At 41.6% G+C, this 22,792-nt stretch overlaps 1 protein-coding gene across 1 annotated transcript; it reads right to left on the reverse strand.

The window, feature by feature from the left end:
* Positions 1-3,156: 3,156 nt before the first annotated feature.
* SAMD7 (sterile alpha motif domain containing 7) lies at positions 3,157-21,958 on the reverse strand. Its single transcript, XM_041731764.1, has 7 exons — positions 21,873-21,958; positions 20,513-20,637; positions 16,733-16,811; positions 14,776-15,407; positions 13,396-13,517; positions 6,803-6,913; positions 3,157-3,354 (listed from the first exon to the last, which is right to left on the reverse strand). The coding sequence occupies exons 1-7, from the start codon at positions 21,956-21,958 to the stop codon at positions 3,157-3,159; spliced, it is 1,353 nt and encodes a 450-aa protein (XP_041587698.1).
* Between the last annotated feature and the right edge of the window lie 834 nt (positions 21,959-22,792).

Below are 22,792 nucleotides of genomic sequence, written 5' to 3' on the forward strand. Positions count from 1 at the left end.
TGGATATATATATGCATAACAAAATTTCCAATTTAAGCCATTTTTAAGCGTACAATGAAGTGGTATTAATTACATTCACAATGTTGTGTGAACAGCATCACTACCTGTTGCCAAAATGTTTACATCTGGGTGATTTAAATCTTTAGCGTCTTTTGATCTGTTGATTTTTCCCTTTTCATCTCTCTGTTTTTCTTTGCAGTTTGTTTGCTGAAGAAAATCAGGTCATTTCTACTACACAGTTACTAAACTGTGTTTCTACTATGCAGTTTCCCAGTTTGGATTTTGCTATTTTCGTAACTGTTTCATGGACTTCCATAAGGAGTCATGTAATATCTGGTTGTTTCTTTTTTTGTGATGTTAGCAGCCATTCATGATCATCATCTAGATTCTCTATCTTTCAGGGGTGTAAAACAGTGATATTCAAATTCTTCTTTTGCTTTTTAATAGCTGTAATACTTCCACAGGGGAAACGGTTGCATAGTTGTATGGATGTTTATTCAATCTGTCTAAACAGAATATTTCATAAGTAAAAAGATCTTATTTAACAAAAACTGCAGCAAACACACACAGTTTCTTTGTGATTGGTTTTCAAACATAGGAGACCTCTTTTGGTTGCTGTCCTTTGTTATATTCCCACAAAGGGTACAGAGTATGCTCCAGACTAAAGTAGTATTTGTAGAAAAGTTAAATAAACACTATTTCTATACAATAACATGAGTGAAAATTTCATCCCCCAGTATCGTTTCTGTCTCGAAAGAGGGTCTGGGGCAGCCTGGGTGGCTCAGCGGTTCAGCGCCGCCTTCAGTCCAGGGCATGATCCTGGAGACCTGGGATCGAGTCCCACGTCAGGCTCCCTGCATGGAGCCTGCTTCTCCTTCTTCTGCCTGTGTCTCTGTCTCTGTCTTTCTCTGTCTCTATGAATAAATAAATAAAATTTAAAAAAAAAAGAAAAAGAGGGTCTGTTTTTAAAAAGTACCCTGAAGTCATTCATCTGGAGAGAAAGTAACCTGAGTGCAGAAAAGTAACCCCAGCCTTCTTTTCTTCCACAGAACTGTGTGGGGAGCTGGGGCCCACCTCCTTCACCTCCATCCTCTGCTTCTTTTTTTATGCACGGATCTAAGACTAAGCACAGTGCTTTTTCTGGTGATAGTACATGCCAGGAAGGCATATCGGAACGGTTTCCTTAGAGCTACACTGAGACACATCTGTTCAAGTGAATCAGTTACTGACTCATGCATGTAGCAGGGATAAGAAATTCAAAACCATCATATGGATTGAACCGCATGATCCCTTTGCCACTAAAAATATTAATTAAGCTTTTCTTTTTATCCTTCACCATAACATCTGTTAACTCACTTTTGGCATCTTGTGAAACTTCTTGTGCATGGAGAATCATAACAGGTGAAAAGTCATGTGACAAAATTTCTTAAAACTTTGAGATTTGGAGGGATTATTTCTCTCTTTCTCCCTCTCCTCAGTCTCTCTCTTTCTCTCTCTCTCTCTCCATAGAGGGTAAACAAGCAAATCACAAGCATATTTGAGAGTATAATATAATTTTATGTTGGCAAAAAACACTGTTGTTTTTGGATTAAAAGTGAAAGAAAGCAAAGCTGAGTTACGTTAGCACGGCTTGTAGGGGAATAACTTCAAAAGCCCACCTTGCAAGTCACAAAGTGAATGTGGATACCACGCTATGCATGTTCATCAACGTGATTTGTTTGTTTGTTTTAGTTATCTATTTGCTGTGAAATAAATCACTCCAAAACGTAGCGGCTGAAAACAACCCACTTATTATTGTGCAGTTTCTGTGGGTCAGGAATCCGGGAGCAGCTGAGCGGGGGCCTCCGGTGCAGGGCCTGCAGCAAGCTGTGCGCACAGCCATTTCCAGGCTTGACTGGAGAGGAGCCACCTTCAAGTTCCCTCATGGGGCTGTTGACAGGCCTCAGAAGATTCATTTCCACGTTGAGTCACTCAGGCCTCTCCGCAGGGCTGCCTGGAGACACAGAAGCCGGCTTCTTCAAGAGCAGGGATTCCAACGAGAGAGAAAGAGCAACCCCAGGCAGAACCACAGACGTGACATCCGTGGTGTTTTTCATACCGTGCTCATGAGAAGAGTCAGGAAGTGCCGCCATGTCAAAGGGGAGGGCAGTCCACAGGGCACGAGTTCGCGCAGCCGGGGTCACTGGGGGCTGTCTTGGAGGCTGCGGCTACAGTTTCTTCATTTTTTTATTTTATTTATTTATTTATTTATTTAGTTTTTTAGTTTCTTTATTTTGAATGTGAATTTTAAATGTTTCACAAGTCTCCTCACTAGACATGGAAGACGTCCGAGAGGATATGCGGTCAGTTTCCCTGGTGTCCCTGTTGCCGGACCCCTCCCTGAGCAAACTGCTAGCAGTTTTGTGTGTGTCTTTCCAGAAGCTTTCTGTTAGATGTGAAGTTGAAAGCGACTGGGCAGGGACAAGCAGAAAGCCACTCCATCCTCTCCCCCCCCTCCTGCCCACTCCAACCTGCCTTGCAGAGATAATGCTACCCCACCCCTCTGGCAAAATCTGAGGTGGGCACTATGACTTGTCATCTCCCCCTCAGCTAATCGGGAGTTATGTTTAGTCACAACGTGGTGCCGTGTCCAAAAGAAAAAGCTGAGTGACAGTCACTGTGAACTTGGTTCAAGCTTCTGCTCTCCTTTAGCTCGGTCCTTCTTCAGCCTGGAAGCCTGACGTAAGAAAATGGGGAGGCCTTGCAGTCAGCTTGCATCACTTTTTCTTCTACCCCCTTTCAACTCCACAGGGTTGCCTTTGTCTCTGTCTGGGCCGGGGGATGGGAAATGAGTGAGGAGGGAGAAGGAGCTCTTTTTCTCAGTTGGGTCCTTTTGGTTTCTTCCAAGATTTCCACGTGGAAACATCCAACTTTGTGCTTTTTTGATGTTTGTAAATTCTGTCCCTCATTTAGCATTTGCTTCCAAGGATACACCTTCAGCCACTTGGCGCTGAGGTTACTTGAGAGAGCCTCTCAGGCAAGGCCTCTAGGAGCTCCAGAAGGGCTGGTTTCTCTCCCTCCCAGCCTCCGTTTCAAGTCCTGGGAAACCCTCACGCTCCCTTCAGAATGTCCTGGACTTTTTGGAAAACTGATTCCAGTTCTTGCTCCTTGAGGGTTTTAATTTCTCACGCTATCTCGTTCGATTCCTTTAGGAATTGTTGTATCCTGGGAACAAGGAATGTCCAATGTATTATCGCCCCAGGAATTAAAATCCAAAAGAGGGGATGTATCTGCCGGTTGATCAAATGCTTGTTTTGTATGGGTAGGGAGTGAAAGACCTTTCCTGTACAACATACTCTCCACGTGCTGGGATACCTTGAAGACAAAACGGTGATAGTAGTTAAGTCTAGAGAGATTCTTTCAATCGCCCAGCATACTCTGCATAGCCACAGAGGGCGGAGAAGTTGAGGTAATTTCAGGTGTGGGCCATCTATATGGTTGTGAGGGACACAGTTCTAGGACATGGGGGGCTTTTTCTTTCTCTCAGAAGCATACAGTGTTTAGTGCTGTAAAACTGGATATCGAGGTAGTAGTAACTTTCAAATTCCCATTCCCGGGTCTGCTGTGGTTCATCTGCACACAGCATTATTTCACTCTGGGTTCAGTCCACCTCACCCTTTTCTGGTGGTCCTACAAGAGATCCCACAGACACACCACTCCACCTTTACCAATGCCCAACCAGTAACTGCTCTGAGCCCAGGCTGCAATTCTTGAGGCAACTTCAGCACGCAGCTGGCTTTAAGTTGGCTTAGTGTGGAGACATAGATGGCCGTGTGGATCTCGAGGCCCCAGTCTTAGCCATTGGGCTCCCACAGAAACCTGACCCTCAAGGGGACCCAGGAGATTTCTATGTTGTTCACATTGTCATAGCTCAAACCCAGCTTCCTCCAATCTTAATAATATCTGGGCTCTCAAATTCCAGTAACTTTTTTCCTCTCCTATTCCTTTCCTCATATGCCCTGCTCAGGTGCACCTTCTAAGTTTTTTGGTCTTCTGGGTGGGTTTCCCTCTTCATAGTAGGCTCACTGTAATAAAATTTTGCCCCTGCTTCCCATTTTGGAGATTGAACCTTGTTATCATATCCACTGATGAACTTGTGCCCGCTCACCTCCTGGGTCTTCCAGATGTTACCTGGAACCTTCCAATTCTGCTGCTTTAATTGGACCCCTGGAAATTCTCAATCCCAAGGACTCTACAACTATCTGTTTGGTGGAATGTCTGGCATCGGCCAGAACTTCTCCAACAGAAGCTGTGGGAGCCCTGTCCTATTGTACACGCAGATGGAGCCTGGACATAAGAGCTCTGCTGGGCTCCCTGGAAGCACTTATACATGTCAAGCAGGAGCACGAGAAATGACTACAGCCTTGTGAAAATGATTTGGGGGTTAATGCTAGTAGCAAGTGAGGAGAAGATTAAGACCTCATTGTAAGGACAAAAGAAAGAAAGAAAGACAGCCAAAGTGATAAATTAAAGCCAAAGAAGATCAGATTGGAGAAAAAAAAACATGCAGTGTCATTATAAAGTATGCCAAGAGATACAGTATACTCATTAAAGAAAAATTATTTAAAAGTAAATACCAAGGTGCCTCAGTCCATTAAGCAAGCACCTGAATTTGGCTCAGGTCATGATCTCAGAGTCCTGGGATTGAGCCCCCCTTTGGGCTCCCACTCAGTGGGGAGTCTTGTCCCTCTGCCTCTACACCCATCCCTGCTTGTTCTCTCACTGGCTTCTTCTCAAATAAATAAAATCTTTTTTAAAAAGTGAATACCATATTGTACCAATGTTAATTTCTTGCCTTTGACAAATGTGCCACATTATGTAAGAAGCTAACATTAAGAAGAGCTAGGTGAACTCTCTGTACCATCTTTGCAACTTTTCTGTATCTAAAATTATTCCAAAATAAGAAGTCGTAAAAGGCTTACCAATGGAAGCACGAAAGTATTTACATTGGAAATAAAGAACTTCCTTACTCTAATTTTTTAGGCAGATAAAAATGGTTTTGGAAGGCTATTTTGAAACCTCGTTGTTCTTTGTGTAAACATGCATTGTAGAATGGTGCAGTCCCGTGTAAATTCTGGGAAGCACCAGTTGATGCTTCTTGGTTTCACTTTTAGGAAACTCACTCTTTCAGTAAATAATTTTAACCTATTACAGGTCTTGCATATTCTAAGGATACATCAGTCAACAAAACAGATAAAGATCCATGCTCTTGTGGAGCTTACATTCCAGTGGGGTAGGGGGAATCAACAATAAACGTGACTATAATGACTGAGTTCTATTGTATGATTGATAGGTGCTGTGGGGAATAAAAGAAGAGCAGCAAAGAGATAGCAGTAGTATGCAGGGGGGCTGGGCTGGGCACAATTTTAGATGGGGTGATCATAGCAAGCTTCATTAAGCAGGTATCGTGGAGGAAAAGTGAAGGAGATGAAGGAGCAAAGCATGAAGACGTCAGGGGAAGAGCATCCCAGGCAGAGGGAACGGCCTAAGGTGGAGCATGCCAACATTTTTAAGAGGCATCCAGAGGCAAGTGTCAAAAACAGCGACTGGGGGGATGGGATAGGGATGAGGAGCAGGAGGGTAGACAAGGACAAGATGAGGTCAGGAAGTTAAAGATAGTGGTAGGTAGAGAGAAGCAAAAATAATATAGAACTTTGGCTCTTACTCTGAAGGAAACAGGAAGCTATTGCAGATTTGAGGAGAAGGTGACATGATCTGTCTTGTGTATTAGAAGGATCAGCCTTAACTGTTTTGGGAATAGGTGCTGGGAGGGCAACGGCAGAGCACAGAGACCAGTTAGAAGGCTAAAGCAGTAATCCCATGAGAGATAAGGGTGCGTTCGTCCCAGATGAAGCCGTGGAGATGGCAAGAAGTGGCGAACTAAAGCTGGCTTGGTCCGGTCTCAAGAGCCAGTTGAGAAACTTTTTGGAAGTTTGCAAGCCAGTTGTTAAACGTGCATCTTTAAAAATTAAATTATATAAACTTTCAATTATATGCATTCTATTGAAAACTCGAGTAATAAATACTCAAAAACTCATCACTTCTTAATTGTTTTTACTGAATTATTTTACTATTATTTATTATTATTATTACTTTTAGAGACAGAGGGAGAATGCACACACACACAAGCAGGGGGAAGGGTAGAGGGAGAAAGGGAGAGAGAGAATCTTAAGCAAGCTCCAACACGTAGGGCCCAACATGGGGTTCGATCTCATGACCCCTGGGATCATGACCTGACAAGAGTCAGACACTTAACCGACTGAGCCGCCCCAGGTGCCCCATACTGTTATTTATCATTATCTTTGCTCCTGAGATCATTTATGTCTATCCAAATAGTGAAAATACTCTCAGATGGGGTACTGCTGTGCATCTCGTCCCAATTCTGTATTCAGTGACATTACATTAGGAGTTTGTCGGTCATACTGGGAGTATCTATATTCTCAGAAATTAAATGCCACAAATTAATGCCACAGAAATTAAATGCCACAAATCAGAGTTCATTTTAAAGAGAACTAGTTGTTAAGCATTTACCAGCACACCACTGCTTTGTGCCTTCCCAATTATCGCTAGGAATGTGTACCACCACCCACCCCATCCAAAACTTTCAGGTTCCCTCATTTCTATCATGTCCCCACCCACAGAGAGGCAACGCTTCCTAAAGAGGTTAAATAGGTATCGTGCGTATTACACCAGGAGAAAGATAACATATTTCTCTTAAGCCTCATACTATTACTGCATATTTAGTTACGAGAACCCACCATACCTGCGATTGGATCTTTAGTGCTGGCCCTAGCTTTAGTCCCAGAGTGCTTCGAAGATGCTCCTCTGTGAGTAATGGCAAGGTTTCTCCATCAATTGCATGATCTTTAAATACCTTATGAAACACAAAAGGTGTTAACTTTTTCTGTATGTCTTTAAAGAAAATTCTTGTGTTATATATAGGCATTTTAGTTTTGGAGGCAACATGAAGATTGCTTGAGGATGACACAAAATGTTATAAAATTTCTCATTTGCAGTTATTTTCTCTTCTGTGCTCCAGTAGCAAGTTGCCTGTGTTGTTTAATCACTCTTAGAGTACCTTGTAATTATGTTTATGGAACTCAATTCCAACCTGGAGTAGGTATTATTTGAGGGTGGGGTCATGTCTTACTTCCCAGTGGCCCTGTAATGCTGTGGCTGGCACTTAGTAGATGTGCAATAAATGTTGCTGGACCAATCAAAGAATGGACAAAGGGTTGTAGGTAAAAACCATGGCGGACAAATTGCACCTCTCACATTGACAGGTACAGCCTCTGTCCACTGCCTTGGATGAATGGCAAGGTAGGGGGAGAGGTAATGCAGGTGAGAGCTGTCATGCTGGGCCTTTCCAGGGGCCCTGTCTGTTCTGAGACGGTGTAGTGGCTGCCATCACGCCTTCCTTTCTTCCAGAAACTATGAAGGCTGCTGGTAGACAAAGATGGCAGATAAAGAGATGAATAAAAAATCTGGGCAGATTGGTAGTACTGTAATTTCATGATCTCCACCTTCAACCTGCCTGGCAGTCCTTTATTTACTGATGAGCGCTCTCTTTTTTTCTATTTTCAAGCTTTCTTTACACTCTTCAAACTTAAGACCTTACAGCATCCTCCCTCATTTTCAGCAGATCATATAACTTCTTAACTGAAAAAAAAAAATAGAAAGAAAGAAACAAAAAGGAAAGGACTTCTTCTAATTCTGCCCAGCAGCCTAACAACAGTCATATCCTCCTCTGGGCTGATGGAGTGGAAGAGGGTCTTCCCATGTGTGAAGACAGTCTCCTCGGGTATGCTGTGGGTCCTCACCTGCCACTTCAGCGGATGGATAATCCTCCCCATCTCAGAGTCAGTGTCCCCTCTTCGGCTGGCTCCTTCCGATCGGCATTTACACAAGTCTCCATCACCCAGCAAACAACAGTAAAGCACCTACACAAACGCTACCTCGCTCCGACTCTAGATGCTGCTCCATATCTCTCATCCCCTTCCCAGCCCAATTTCTCAAGAGTTTTGATCCTCCCTGCCTCAATGGTCTTACTTCCCAGGCATTCTTTAGTCTCAAGGAGTCTGACTTCCACCCTCACTAGTCCCTTAAACCTGTCCCCACTCTGGGTCCCCGGTGACTCTGCTGTTACCAAATGCATGGATATTCCTTGTGCTTCTGGCTGCATTTGACATTGTTGACTAAGTTTTCATGACAAATACTCTTCCCTTGCCTTTGTGAGGCATCTCCCTCTGGGGTACTCCTTGCCTTTCCTTCCAGTCACTTCTGTGGTTACCGTTTCTTTATCCATCCTCACGTGTTAGGGTTCCTGAGGCTTCTGTCTCAGGTCCTCTTTGTTTTCCTAATTAATCTCAATCTTTTGGCTTCCATGAATGTCTCTCTCTGAGCAAGGCTCCCCAGTGTATATCTTTTTTTTTTTTTAATTTTTTTTTAAATTTTTTATTTATTTATGATAGTCACAGAGAGAGAGAGAGAGGCAGAGACACAGGTGGAGGGAGAAGCAGGCTCCATGCACCGGGAGCCTGATGTGGGATTCGATCCCGGGTCTCCAGGATCGCGCCCTGGGCCAAAGGCAGGCGCCAAACCGCTGCGCCACCCAGGGATCCCATCCCAGTGTATAACTTAAATGTAGAAGCTGAACCATGCTAATTCTGTTTTTTTAGATAGTCTTTTTTCTCTCTTTTTTTTTTTTTTTTTAAGATTTTATTTATTTGAGAGAGAGACTGTAAGAGCACATGAGCGGTGGGGGTAGAGGGGCAACAGCGGTGGGAGGAGCAGAGGAGAGAGACAAACAGACTCCCTGGGGCCTTATCCAATCCGAGGACCCTGAGATCATGACCTGGGCCGAAGCCAGACTGAGCCACCCAGGCGCCCTAGATAGTATTTTTATCTACCCACCCCACTGGTGATACCCTGGATCTAGTGCTTCCCCACTAGTCTTGCCACCATCAATCTATTTTCATAAAAGCAACCTACATGACTTTTCTGAAATATAAAGCTAAGCATGCCACCTGTGCCAAAAACCTCAACTGCCCCCAGGATAAAGTCACAGTCCCTCACTGGGTCTCCATGGCTCTTTGTGACTTGGCCCCTTTCCCAAGTCCAGCCTCCTGTCTTGCCATTCTCACCTGTCCCACCTTGGTTCTGGCCCTCTCTGTGCCACCAGGAACTACTCCAGAAATCCCAGCTCTGCTAAATTCTTTCTGGTTCCTGCTCTTTACCTGGAAAATCCTCCTTTGCCTTTCTTCCACCTCACTGCCCACCTCAGCTGGTAAACTCACTATCAGATGCCTCTCCCTTCAGGAAGTTGTCTGTTCCCACCATGCTCCATACCTGTCCTCTCTTATCACCTTCACACTGATGTGGACCTCCTTACTAGTGTTCTTCTTCTGCATGAGCAGCTCAGTGAGAAGGGGAACCACACCTGCCTTATTTCCACTATGCTTTCCCTGCCTCAGAAGGCATGCCTCAGGACTGGCTGGAAAAAAAAAAACTTTTGGGTAGCTTCTGTAGTAGGAAATGTGTGTTCTACTAGATTGTGCTTATTTACAAACTAAGCTTACTAAGTAGTTATTTCTCTTTCCACTTTAATTAAGAAACCATAGAATGGCTAATATGAATGAACTTCTCTTAGACTGAAGCAAAAAAAGTTGATAGCTTGGGTTAGTCTTATAGCCTCATCTTGGGGAAATGTGTGATTTCTCTTAAGTTTTTTGAAGCATTGAGAATAACTTAAGGATCCCTTTTAGCACCTTTGACAATTCCTAGGGGCCCACGTAGCTTTGACTGTAAACCATGTGGCCCAATATCTTCACTGTAGAGTAATTATGGTGTTAAGAGCTCGATGTGTAGTCACGTACACATTTTTCAAGCGTTCACTCTTTTAGCCACTGTGGTGCTCAGTTTTATTCAGCTGTGAAATAGGGTTAATATCTTCTTGGCAGAATTAGGGTATAGACTAAATTTGCAAAGATAATCTAAGTGATGTGCCTGGTACAGTGCCTGGCACAGAGTCCATGCTCAGCAAAGAGTAGGCATTATTAGAATAGTGAGACAGCCAATGTAGACAAGGTTAAGTGAGTTGCCAAAAACCAGAACTTCCCAGTTAGAGAACTTGTGAGATAACATGTGGCTTCTCTTTCCAATCCAGGATTTTCCTGCTTAATTCATTCCATTGCCATTCAGAACAAGGAATGCTGGCAAAAATAGTTAAATATATTAACAGTGGGACATTTTGACCCATTTCTCTTTCCTTTGTAGGGATTCCAGTGAGCAGGGAAGGGATACATTTTCGAACAAAGACAGGTTGGCAGCCGTCGTCAGTGAACCTGGCCCCAAGGCAAAGTCGCAGAACATTCCAGAATCGCTCAGATGTCTCTCCCACCTCATTCTCAGGATAGATAGCAGTTTAGGCCAAGAGCAACATATAAACGTACACATAATTTTAGTAATTTCAGTTATTTTTAGAGAGAGAATATTTTATCTGTTGAGTTACTTAGAACAAGCAAGATGTGTTGCAGAGTCTCCTGGATGTTCGTGAACAACCAAGCTACCAACCCTCTCTTTACATCTATTTAAAAGAATTCATTTGCATAGGAGTTTCGAGTTTTAGTTGTGGTTCTTTTTTTCTAGATTTATTTTTATACCTATAGGAGGCAGGTGGTGGGAGGTTGTGAGTAGCCACCTAAGGCAGAAATGAGAAGGAAGAGGACAGGGTGGGGATCGGGGGAGGACAGTGGGTGTAACCCGGGCTAGTCCCAGGCTGTGACATTAGACAAGGGTTGTAATGACAGCTGTGCCTGAGCTGTGCTGCTTCCAAGCTGGTTGCACTTTGTCATGTTCAGGGAGATTCTCTCCTTTTCTGCACGCAGTACTGTCACTGAGCTCGGCAGGGTCGTGCCCAGCAGGGCAGTGGCCTCCTTGCAGTTGATTTCACCAGCAGTCCCAGGGAAGGAATAGACTAATGAGGAAGCAAGAGCAGAACCTGATCCTAACCACATTTGAGAAACACCTAGAAATAATTGTACCGCTTCTTGGGGTGGGGAAAGGAGCACTGACATCCTGTTGTTGAGAGATAATGAGTCAGCAAAGTTTGGGGTATTTCTTTTTATGTGACTTCTATGTACCCACAAGACAATGTTTGGGATGATAAAGTATGAAGTGCATGTGGCATCATTTGTTACAAGAGTAGTTGTTATAAACAGCACTTCAATGCCTGTGGATCACTGGCTGATCAAGAATGATGAGAGTTCAAATAGATTCAGTGCACCAGAAGCCAGCTATCACATGCCCATTACACACTGGGTTGCTTATTTCTGGCTGTTATCAAAATTTGGTAACTTTGCTGTACCAATGGTTGATGTAGCACTTGATAAGTGGAATAGATAAATTTAAAAAGTTATTGCCCCATAGTTAATGACTAATAATGAAACAATAATGTTATACTTGTTGACCAGGAGAGAACAGGACAAAAATTTTTATCACGACAACGTGGGTGACTTGAAGAATACAACGTGCCTCATAAGTAACCCAAGGTTCTGTTCTCTTGAGGAGCCTCTAATTGAATGATGAAATTAATGTTTATCAGGTACTTATGAGATGCCAGGCCCTCTTTATGGCTTACAATAATCCTTTGAGAATATATTATAGAATTATCCCCATTTTACAGATGAAAAGCTATGTACCAAGAAGACAGGCAACTTGTCCTAGGTCACATGTCCAGAAAACAGAAAAGCCAGGATTTGAACTTGTACTTTCTGGTTTCATAAGCCATACTTTAATGACTATTCTATTCAACTCTTCCATAAGTCCCATAAACAGAAGAGAAAGAAGAAAGAAAGAAAGAAAGAAAGAAAGAAAGAAAGAAAGAAAGAAAGAAGAAAGAAAGAAAAAATGTAGAAGAATTAACAGCATTAGACTGAAATAAAAAATGATCACAAAACTAAGATCTGAAAAAAGTTATTTCTAACATCAGTTAATTCTGTTAAATGATAATGTCCTTTCCTTGCTTTCTTTAATAAGCCAAGGAAAATGATACCAGATTTACTAGGCAAATTGTTATTTAAAATTGTGTTATTTAATCACTTCTGGGACACCTGGGTGGCTCAGTCAGTTAAGCGGCTGCCTTTGGCTCAGGTCATGATCCCAGGGTCCTGGGATGGAGCCCCTTGTGGAGCTCCCTGCTCAGTGCGGAGTCTGCTTCTCCCCCTCCCTCTGCTGTTCCCCCTGGCTCCTGTTTGCTCTCCAGCCCCCTATTTCAAATAAATAAATAAAATCTTTAAAAAAAATCACTTGAGGGCAGCCCTGGTGACCCAGCAGTTTAGCACTGCCTTCAGCCCAGGGCATTATCCTGGAGACCCGGGGTCAAGTCCCACGTCAGGCTCCCTGCATGGAGCCTGCTTCTCCCTCTGCCTGTGTCTCTGCCTCTCTTTCTCTCTGGGTGTCTCATAAATAAATAAATAAAATCTTTTAAAAAATCACTTGAAAAAATAAACTTTATGAAAATATAGCACTGACATAAACTTTTAGAACTGGCCAACCCATTTTCCCATCTGAGTGAAACTAGTGTTCTTTCCAACTGTCCTGATAGTTCATTATAACTCAAAAAATAGTATTTTATCTATCAGATTGAATTATATGTGTGTATGCACTTTTGTATGTTACCCCAGCATAAATATAGAATTTTAAAATAATTTCTTATTTTTCAGATCTATTGTCTTGTTATCCTTTTTAGAATGAAGAACAGGGATCCCTGGGTGGCGCAGTGGTTTGGCGCTTGCCTTTGGCCCAGGGCGCGATCCTGGAGACCCGGGATCGAATCCCACGTCAGGCTCCCGGTGCATGGAGCCTGTTTCTCCCTCTGCCTGTGTCTCTGCCTCTCTCTCTGTCTCTCTGTGACTATCATAAATAAATAAAAATTTAAAAAAAAATAGAATGAAGAACATATTTGTATTACCTGTTACAAGTAGCCTAAAACTTCTGGTACAGAAGTATGATATCCCCAAAATGTTTGTTATATGGAAGACTAGGGAATGTAGTAAACATTTCTTGCTGTTTTTGGAGGTTTGGCCATGGAATTTCCTAATTTGATGTAAATTCTAGGGGTCTTGATGGAACAGAAACTAAAGCCAGACATGGCTTCCATAGCCTACCCTGCAGATAGGGTATGGGGACATGACAACCAATCACAGGGTCCTGTCCCTACTCAGCTGATGACATACAAAGGGGTAGGTTATTAGGAATCCTATCTGAGAGAAAAATGCAAATTTGACAGAAGTCATCAGGAAGGAAATATATTTCAAAGTGTCTTACTTTCATGAAGATACTTAAATGTTATGTCACCTGAGCATAGTCTGAACAACCTGGAAGGCCACTGATGAAGTTGTGCACGTCATTCACAGTCCATTTCTGAATATCTTCATCCAAAGACAGATTTTCCCCAATTGTAACCAGTGGGTGTGCTCCTTTAAAAATGGAAAGGAAGTTATTTGGTGGTATAAAATTTCCAGGGAAACAGGAGAAGGTTATGTATAGTTTTATGTATAGTTACACATATGTATGTAACTATACATGACAATTTTATGTATAGTTACATTAATTTCCTCATATTCTATAACCACAGAGGGTCCTTTTAGATCCCTTTAGATCTACGTGTTAACTCCTTAAGAGGTACTGAAAAGACATTTTCTTAAAAGTTTAGCAATTTCTGGGAACCCTGGGTGGCGCAGCGGTTTGGCGCCTGCCTTTGGCCCAGGGCACGATCCTGGAGACCCGGGATCGAATCCCACGTCGGGCTCCTGGTGCATGGAGCCTGCTTCTCCCTCTGCCTATGTCTCTGCCTCTCTCTCTCTCTTTCTGTGTGACTATCATAAATAAATAAATAAATAAAAATTTAAAAAAAAAAAAAAAAAAAAAAAAAAAAAAAGTTTAGCAATTTCTTTTCTTTTGTTCCTCTAAAGGATCTTTGACAGCATTCTCATAAATAAAGTTCCCAACTGCTCTGCTTCTCTCTGATTCCGAGAGACATGGCCTGTGGATTTCTTCTCCAGATGAACACTATAGTGTTCTAGGGTGTTATGTGATTCATTGCACTGTCTAGGTGATGCAAGAATTTAGCTACCTATTCATTAAAAATGGCAAGGGAAGCAGTTGGTTTGAAGACTAGAACCCCCTCCCCTCAAATCCCTGTGTTTAAAAAAATTTTTTTTATCTAAAAAAGTTCTAGAAAAATATTCAGTGTGTTTGGGGCTGGGGGAAGTAGTGTGCTAATGCTTTAAGGTAAGAAGGTATTGCAACACTAATGGGCATTGAAAGTTAATGTTTCTGTTTACTTGTCTACAGTTTTCTATACTTAAATATAGGGGAGATTAGAATTGATACTTTAAAGCAAGACGCCCCTCTATTTTGTGTTGAAGAAATTAACAGCTAATTAAATTAAAATTTTGGTCCAAAATTCTGATAGGTTTTGCCATCTTTCCTCATTCTTGCCTTCCTAGCTTTGGCTGAAAATTCTCTATATAGCAACATATGAAGGGAGATGAGTGTCACTAATATGGCTTTATTGGAACTAATATCATAAAGTGACTTCAAAAGGACATAGTTCTAAATAGGATTAAGAAAAAGAATGAAAGGAAACATGATGGGTATAGTGCATTATGGAATTACTTGAGGACTTGGTGACCAGTGGCTTATTAGGATCTGCCACTGGCCCCTGACACCCACCTGGCAGAGCTGGTCGAGGAACTGGAGGGCAAACATCATTCTTTTCCCCACAGGCTGCAAAGCCCTGCTCTGAAGACTTCTCTTTCGCACCATCCCAGGAGGCCTTTGCTTCTAGAGGAGCACCATGAGCTCCCCAAGGTTTTCTGTGGGTGGGCTCAAGCTCCCCACAGGGGTTGGCCAGAGCTGTAGTTGGCTTTTCATTGGTTTCACTTGACTTCTGGTTGTTGAGAGCTTCGGTCTCTGGTTCCTTTGCATATTCATCCTCTTCATAGGGCATCACATGAGTCTGACCTAAGAGTTTTTCTTCTCCTTGACTTTTGGAGCTCTCAATATCATTGTCTAGAACTTTCTGATTCCCTGTACTTCTCCTAAGACGACGACATTTCTGACCCCAGCTCTCGAGAAAATGTGGACCATTCGCCACTAAAGTGGGGTTTCCCTGAAGATTTCTCAGGGTGCTTCTGTGGAAATGCAGGTCACCAGCAGGGAGCATGCTCCTACCATGGTAGGTAGCTGGGCCAGGTGGGATGCTGGAGCCATAGAGGAATGGTATCCCTAGGCCTGCTAGTCCCTTGGGATTCACTTTTTCTATTCTCCTTTGTTGGTAAATGGCATGCATTTCCATTTCCATCCTAAAAACAGAACAATATATTTTATACACCCCAAGAAAACCATTAGAAATATAATCTTAATGGTCCTCTGCCTTCCCTGAGATGGAATCTTTGCTTTTCCTAAGTCTTCCCACCACTTATCTGAAGTTTGTTCAGTGAAAACATGAATTCTCCCCAAAATTCACTGGGAAGGAGAGTTTGGAATAAAGATCTGAGGGTGAAAGGTTTCGCCGAATCTCTCAATGGAAGTGCAAGGCCAGTTTTTAAAGCATTGCCTCTAACGGGCCTGGCAAATTTAGCAGGAATGGAGATAACATGGCATAGGGGAGCTTCTTGCCAGAGATTAATCCTCAAACTAAAGTTCTGGGAAGAGATTTTTAAACCCTGTGGTATAATCTTAGTGGGTCTCAAAAAAAAGGCAGTAAGCCAATGCAAGTCTCAACTGTTACAAATCAATGCAACTGGCAGGGGTTGTGCAGGACGACTTGTTGGGGGGTTTACTTACTTTACTTTGCTTATTAGTTATCACCTGGACCCATTAGGGTTCAGTGAGGAGAAAACTGAGGACAGGGTCATGTCCTATCATGATTGCTGTCTTTTCTTTCTAGCTGCTACAGCTAAAGGCCACTGTCGGGGCTGCTGACATGAGGTTGTCTGGGCTCTGCTCACAGAGTCTGAAGTGGAGTTGGCTAACTTGGCTCCTATATTTGGGCAGAATTGAAGTCATTTTTTAAAAAGGTTTTATTTATTTATTCCTAAGAGACACACAGAAGGCAGAGACATAGGCAGAGGGAGAAGCAGGCTCCCTGCGGAGAGTCTGCTGTGGGACTCAATCCCAGGACCCTGGGATCACGACCTGATCCAAAGGCAGATGCTCAGCCACTGAGTCACGCAGGTGTCCCCAGAATTGAAGTCATTTAAAACAGAAATGCCAATATGAATTTCAGAGACATCACAACTAGGCATTTTAATTGTGAGACATTGTTAAACTATTACGATATACAGGCTAAGCTTCACTATGTGATTTCTAATTTTGCTTTTAACTTTAATCAACCTGAACGTGTTTGTATATATTTCTTTGTATATTTGTATATATTCCTGAAATACTTTTTGTATGTAACCAGCTACCTATCAAATATATATAATATGCATATAATTAGGGTGTATATGTATATATACAAATACAATATGCAAATATAATGAATGAATATAACAAATGAACAAGTGAATATAACAAGTGTGTATATAAAAAGTATCTCTATCATCTATCTATCTAAAACAAAGGAATAAACAAACAAATGAGTGAATAGAAAATAAATAAAACAGCACTGCTATGGCTATGTTACCTGGCAGTATGCTGCCTTTGAATCATTTCATTCCTTCTGGCCATTGCCTTTATGGATTCAGGTGGTAAAATGCCCCAACCTTAAAAAAGAAAACCATCATCTCATCCCACAAACAAATTAACAATGTCCATTTTAAAATATTACAATAAAATAGAATGAAATGAAACAGCATCAACAAAAATTCCCCAGTAAAGCACAGTGTTGGAAACAGTATCAGATAATTGTTATTCAGCATCTTAGGGTCACTTTGGTGATGGAATAATAAACATTAGATAATTTTTTTTTCTCTAAGTATGGGTCTCATGATTGGTGGCATTTTCTTGCCATACTTCTAAAGGAAAAAGATGAAATGAGCTGTGAATGTCTTCCTTTCTAGCTTTTGAAGTAAAAATGGATAATTTTTTTTTTTTTTTTTTTTTTTTTTGCTATAAGAGAAATTAGTTGACCTTAAAAAAAAAAAAGTAACTAAGTGCTTCTTATGCACCAAAACCCCTGGATAAATGCAATGACTCAATGGGTAAAGGTCTCTATGTGGACTTTTTGGTGCATCTGAGGAAGATACTTTTTCCAAAGTGCTTTCAATGGAGTTGGATAGAACTTATTCTTTCTGTCAGTCTTCTAAAGTGTCTTGAAATAACAGAATCACAGATTTCAAGGCTCTCTTCTTGCCTGGTAATTTTATGTTCTATTGACTTTTTCTTTCTCTGTACTCCTAATGCACTTAGAGTCTATATTGATGCTTTTCAAACCATCCATGATAAAGGACCTTTTTTTTTCTATTAAAATTTTCACCCATCATGGACCAATACTTTTTAAAAATACAAGAAAATGAACTTTTATAAAACTGAAATGAAAACAAGGACAAATACAAGTACAATGTCAAAAAAATTATTAGGTCAATAGACATAGAATTACCCTGTCACATTACTGCAAAAGTGTATTTATGCATTTATTCTCAGGGCCTCTTCACAGACCAGCCCAGATCTACAGAACACACTTTAACATAACAGACATGCAAATTTTACTTATTATATGTGGTTTTGTTCACTGATAGTTTTACATGTGAAAATCTGTTTTCCCTAACAAGGGGGTCAGCATCATGAGAGCTAGGACTGCTTTTTGTACTAAGCTAGAAGAGCTCATTTAACTCCTATTAATAACCTGTCTTGAAATAAATCAACTATATATTTTTTAAGGAGATTATTTGTCATTTGTAAAATTCAGAGATTAAATGAGGTGACCTCTAAAATCCTCCTAACCCTAAAGTTCTATATTTTGGGATGCCTGGGTGGCTGAGCATCTGCCTTCGGCTCAGGTCTGATCCAGGGATTCTGGAATTGAGTCCTGCATCAGGCTCCCCATGGGGAGCCTGCTTCTCCCTCTGCCTATGTCTCTGCCTCTCTCTGTCTCTGTCTCTCATGAATAAATAAATAAAATCTTTTGAAAATTAAAAAAATAAAGTTCTACATTTTTATAATTCAGTGGCTTCAGAAATACTCTTCTTTAGAGAGCTAGTATGCATAAAACTTTCAACCCATGAGGTATTGCCAAAGGATGCAGAGAAAGTTCTCTTGAGAAGTCCAATATAGAGCGCATAGTTCTAATTACCTGGATTTTAGGACCCTCTGAAGTCTGGAATCATCAAACCTATTCCAGGTTTCTTTCCCTTTCCCAAGTAGATGACATCAAATGTAGTGCTATTCCAGCTGTAATAATCTGCTCTCTACCTAACATCCAATTTTTGAAATAGATTTCTGTTTTAGTTTCTATCTTGCTAACTTACTTAGTAGCTCAGCTTCTGTAGGACTGAGGCCCTCCTTTACCCTTGCCTACCCTCCTCCACATTAGCTTTGAGGCAGGAGACCTGACCAATGTCCCTGAGACAGGTGGTCAACTTGCTTGCTTATACCCAAATATTGGCAGCTTCTGGGTTTTCTTTATCACTAAGACAGGCTCTATGAGTCAGCAATGAAACTATTTCACTGCTCTATTTATGTGTTGCCTGTTACCATGGGTTATAGATTTACTGGGTTCTTGCTGCCAGATGGGGCTTTTATCTGAGATCAGCTGTTAGGACAGACTTTTTGGTCCTTGGATGTGTCTAGTTTCATATCTGGCTCTGGCTTGTAAACCCAATCCCAGTGAAGTGGATCCATACACAACATGCTCAAATCCAGGCAGGCTGGTGTCTTCACTGGCCCTGGCACCAATCATATTTCTTCTTGTGTCAAGCTTTTCACTCACGTTGTTCTTATCTATTGAGAGTTGTTGGAATTGGAGAGGAGGGATGAACAGAAACTCACGAATATAGCTTTGGGGAGATAAGATACTCAGTTTGATTTTCAATATCATGAGGAAATTCTCACTTCCTAATCTCTCTTGAGCCCCTATCCAGTCATGTTTTCACTGATAATACTTTACTGAGTGCTCTTATCAAGATCACCAATGAGCTCCACTTCGCTAAATCTAATCAGATATTCTTAGTTTTCATCTATTTGATCTTTGAATGGCGTACTTGACACAGATGCTCTCTCTCTCTCTTGCTCTCTCGCTCTTTTTACAACTTTTTCTCTTGCCTTTAAGGCCACCAGTCTCTTCTGGGTTTTCTCTCACCCATATGTTTCTCCTCCTGTTTCTCCCTTGCTTGTTCCTTCTCATCTTTTGGATATTGTTGATATGTCCTAGGGATCATCCTTTTAACCTACACTCGCTCTAGGGGCAATCTCATCTAGCGTCATCTATGCTGATGATTTCCAAAATTATATCTCCAGGTTGCCTCCAGAAGTCCTCTCTGGGCTTTAGCTGTCTTCCTGATTATCTGTTAGGTACCTCAAACATAGGAGCAAAAGTGTGCCTATGACATCTCTCCTCCCCAAGAACCCTGTTCTTCTCACACTCTTCCTCAACAGTGAACAGCAACTCTATCTTTCCTATTGTTCAGAGCAAAATTTTTGCTATCTCCTTTTACTGTGTCAGTAAACCTGTTATTTCTACTTTCAAAATAAATCCAGAATCCAACCATTTGTTACTGTTGAACTGTCACCACCCAGAGTTAACCCATCATAATCTTTTGGCTATTGTTTTTAAAAAATATTTTATTTATTTATTCATGAGAGACCCAGAAAGTGAGGCAGAGAAATAGGTAGAAGGAAAAACAGGCTCCCTGCAGGGAGCCCGATGTGGGACTCAATCCCAGGACCCCAGGATCACGCCCTGAGCCAAAGGAAGGTGCTCAACCACCCAGGCGTCCCTCTTTTGGCTATTCTAATAGTCCATTAACTCCCATCAGTTTATCCTCAGAACTTTGATCCTAGCAAGTTTGTCCCAGACATAGAAGCCAGGGTGATCCTGGTAAAACATAAGTCAGACCATGTGGCTCCTTTGCTTGAACTCCTCAAAAGCTTCGCCTCCTACTCAGAATAAAAGGCAAGCCCCCACTAAGACCTGTCATGCCATAGACAAGCAGCCCCAAGTCCCTTTAACTCTGGTCTCATCTCCTCATGACCTCATTAGTTTCTCACATATAAGACAGTAATGTTGCAACCTTTTGTGTTATTCATCAGAAAATTGATGGTTGGGGGAGTTAAGCACCTGATGCTCAGTCACACAGTGGTGGAACCATGATTTAAATCTACGTACCAAGTGCAGAACCTATGGGCATAACTGCTGCACAGTTCTGTTGCCAAAACTTAGCAGTAAATTTGATGGCACGACGGCAAGCTTAAAGCAGCCATCCAGTTCACGGTGGTTCCACAGATGGGAGCCATCTATCGCTCATACCTGAGTAGACACGATTGGACAGCATGTTCGGCATGTTTGCATTTGGTAGGACAGAAGGTCCAAATTGAGAAGGAGCATAAAACTGTCTTGGGTCAGTGGGAGCTATGGTAGAAGGCAATAAGTCTCTAGGGAAAAAAAGAAAGTGGATAAAGTGAGGATGAAATAGTACAAATTTCCCATTACATAGGCAATGAGATTTTTTCATTGCCAGATTGAAGTGCAAAAATACTGCAGCCTCTATTGGTTTAAGTAGAAATATGGTAAGAAAGATCTACTAAGGAAGGATTGACCCAGCTGATGACACAACAGAAAACACAAGAAAAAAAAAAGTCTTAGGAATGTTTAGAAAGAAGATCTATCCAAATCAATGCTGCTCTCTCATTTCCCATGACCAACATACCGTTCTGACCACAATACTCTTTTCTCATGTAATGGACATACTTTGGCTTGCGTTTTGCCATCTGACATCAGTGTTTGACTCCCAGGGTGACAGTTTATTTATTCTGCCAAACTTCAGTGGTCTCAAGAAGTCCAAATTTATTGTTCACGCTCCACACACAACAATAAATAATGAATATTACTTTCTTCTCAGAATGTCAAAATACTTGAAAGAAGGAAAAATAAGAAACTGCCAGAGTGTACCTCCTAAGCATTGATAATGTCACTTTTATTGAAAAGGAAGAATTATTCTATCATGGGAAATTCAGGGCACTCAGTTGTTATGGATGAGTTGTGTTCCTCCCAAATTCATGTGTTGAAGTCTGAACTCCCAACATGATTATATTTGGAGATAGGGCCTTTTAAGGGGGATTTAAGGGTAACTGTGGCCATAACAGTGGAGCGCTGATCCAATAGGACTGGTGTCCTTATTAGAGGAAGAAGTAGCATTAGTGCATATACAGAGAAAAAGGCCAGGTGAAGGCACAGTATTAAGGCAGCTGTCTGTCAGCCAAGGAGAAAGACCTCACCACAAATCAACCCTGCTGACTCCGTGATCTAGGACTTTTCAGCCTCCAGAACTATGAGGAATCAAATTCTGTTGTTTAAACCATGTAGCCTGTGGTATTTTGTTAGGGCAGCATTCCCAGATTCCATCAATGTTTGTACCTACATGATGCCTGTCACATGGTAAGTGCTCGTTTGCTGTGTGTTGAGTGACTATATCAAGCAAGCCTCAAATGGGAAGGGACCGGAAGTGGGTTGAGGGTGTGGCCAGCAGAGCATCTGGATACAAATCAGTGCACCACAGTTCACGGAAATAACATTAGACAAGAAAACAACACTGGAGTTACCATCATTTGAAAAGTTAATGATCATCCATTTTCTCCTTTGACCGGAATAGTAAATGGGAAAGAAATACCTATCCACCGTTGGAGGTTCGTATGGTGAGGGAACCAGTGGCATCCTCTGCTGCCCTGATGCTGTCAGTAAAGGGTTCATGGCCATCATTGGATTTATCATCAATATCTCTCGCCACTGATGGAGTTCTAAAAAGAATCAGATAGGTATGTTAACAAAGAACTCTACTAAAAACAAAACAAACAAACAAAAAAAACCAAAGTACTCTACTTTTTGTGAGTTTTTCTTGAACACAATGAATATCTTTTGTACTTACCCAACATTTGGGAAGACAGGCTATCAACCTTGCAGTTACACAGACACCCCTCCATTGGAAGCACCTAGATACCACTGTAGAACTTAGTGATTTATCAATTTGTCCTTGGAATTTGTTGATGAGTCCACATGAAATACCACATCACACTATAAACAATAATAAAATTAAACCGGCCTTGCAAGAGTCCAGAAATAACAACCTCCTTTCTTACAACTTATTTTGTTTTTTATATCTCCAGAGGTACAAATTCATGTATTGTACCATATATTCAATCTTCAGAAAAATATCTCTCTTTAATTGATAAGATTAAAACAGAAAAGAAGGAGGAGATCTTCTTAATGGCTAATAATATGTCTAGTTAGAGTGGATACAGGATAAGACTGTGTTTAATTAAAACAAGTGAGCAAGTTATATCCAAATGTACATAAACACAAGGATTCATAACTTTCTCTGCAGAACCTGGTGATCAAAAAAAGGGACCATTGTTAAATGATAACATTTTGGGAGATCCCTGGGTGGCTCAGCAGTTTGACGCCTGCCTTCAGCCCAGGGCGTGATCCTGGAGTCCCAGGATAGAGTCCCGCGTCGGGTTCCCTGCATGGAGCCTGCTTCTCCCTCTGCCTGGGTCTCTGCCCCTCTCTCTCTCTCTCTGTGTCTCTCATGAA

Source organism: Vulpes lagopus, chromosome 17, assembly GCF_018345385.1.
Source record: "Vulpes lagopus strain Blue_001 chromosome 17, ASM1834538v1, whole genome shotgun sequence".
NCBI classification, from domain to species: Eukaryota; Metazoa; Chordata; class Mammalia; order Carnivora; family Canidae; genus Vulpes; species Vulpes lagopus.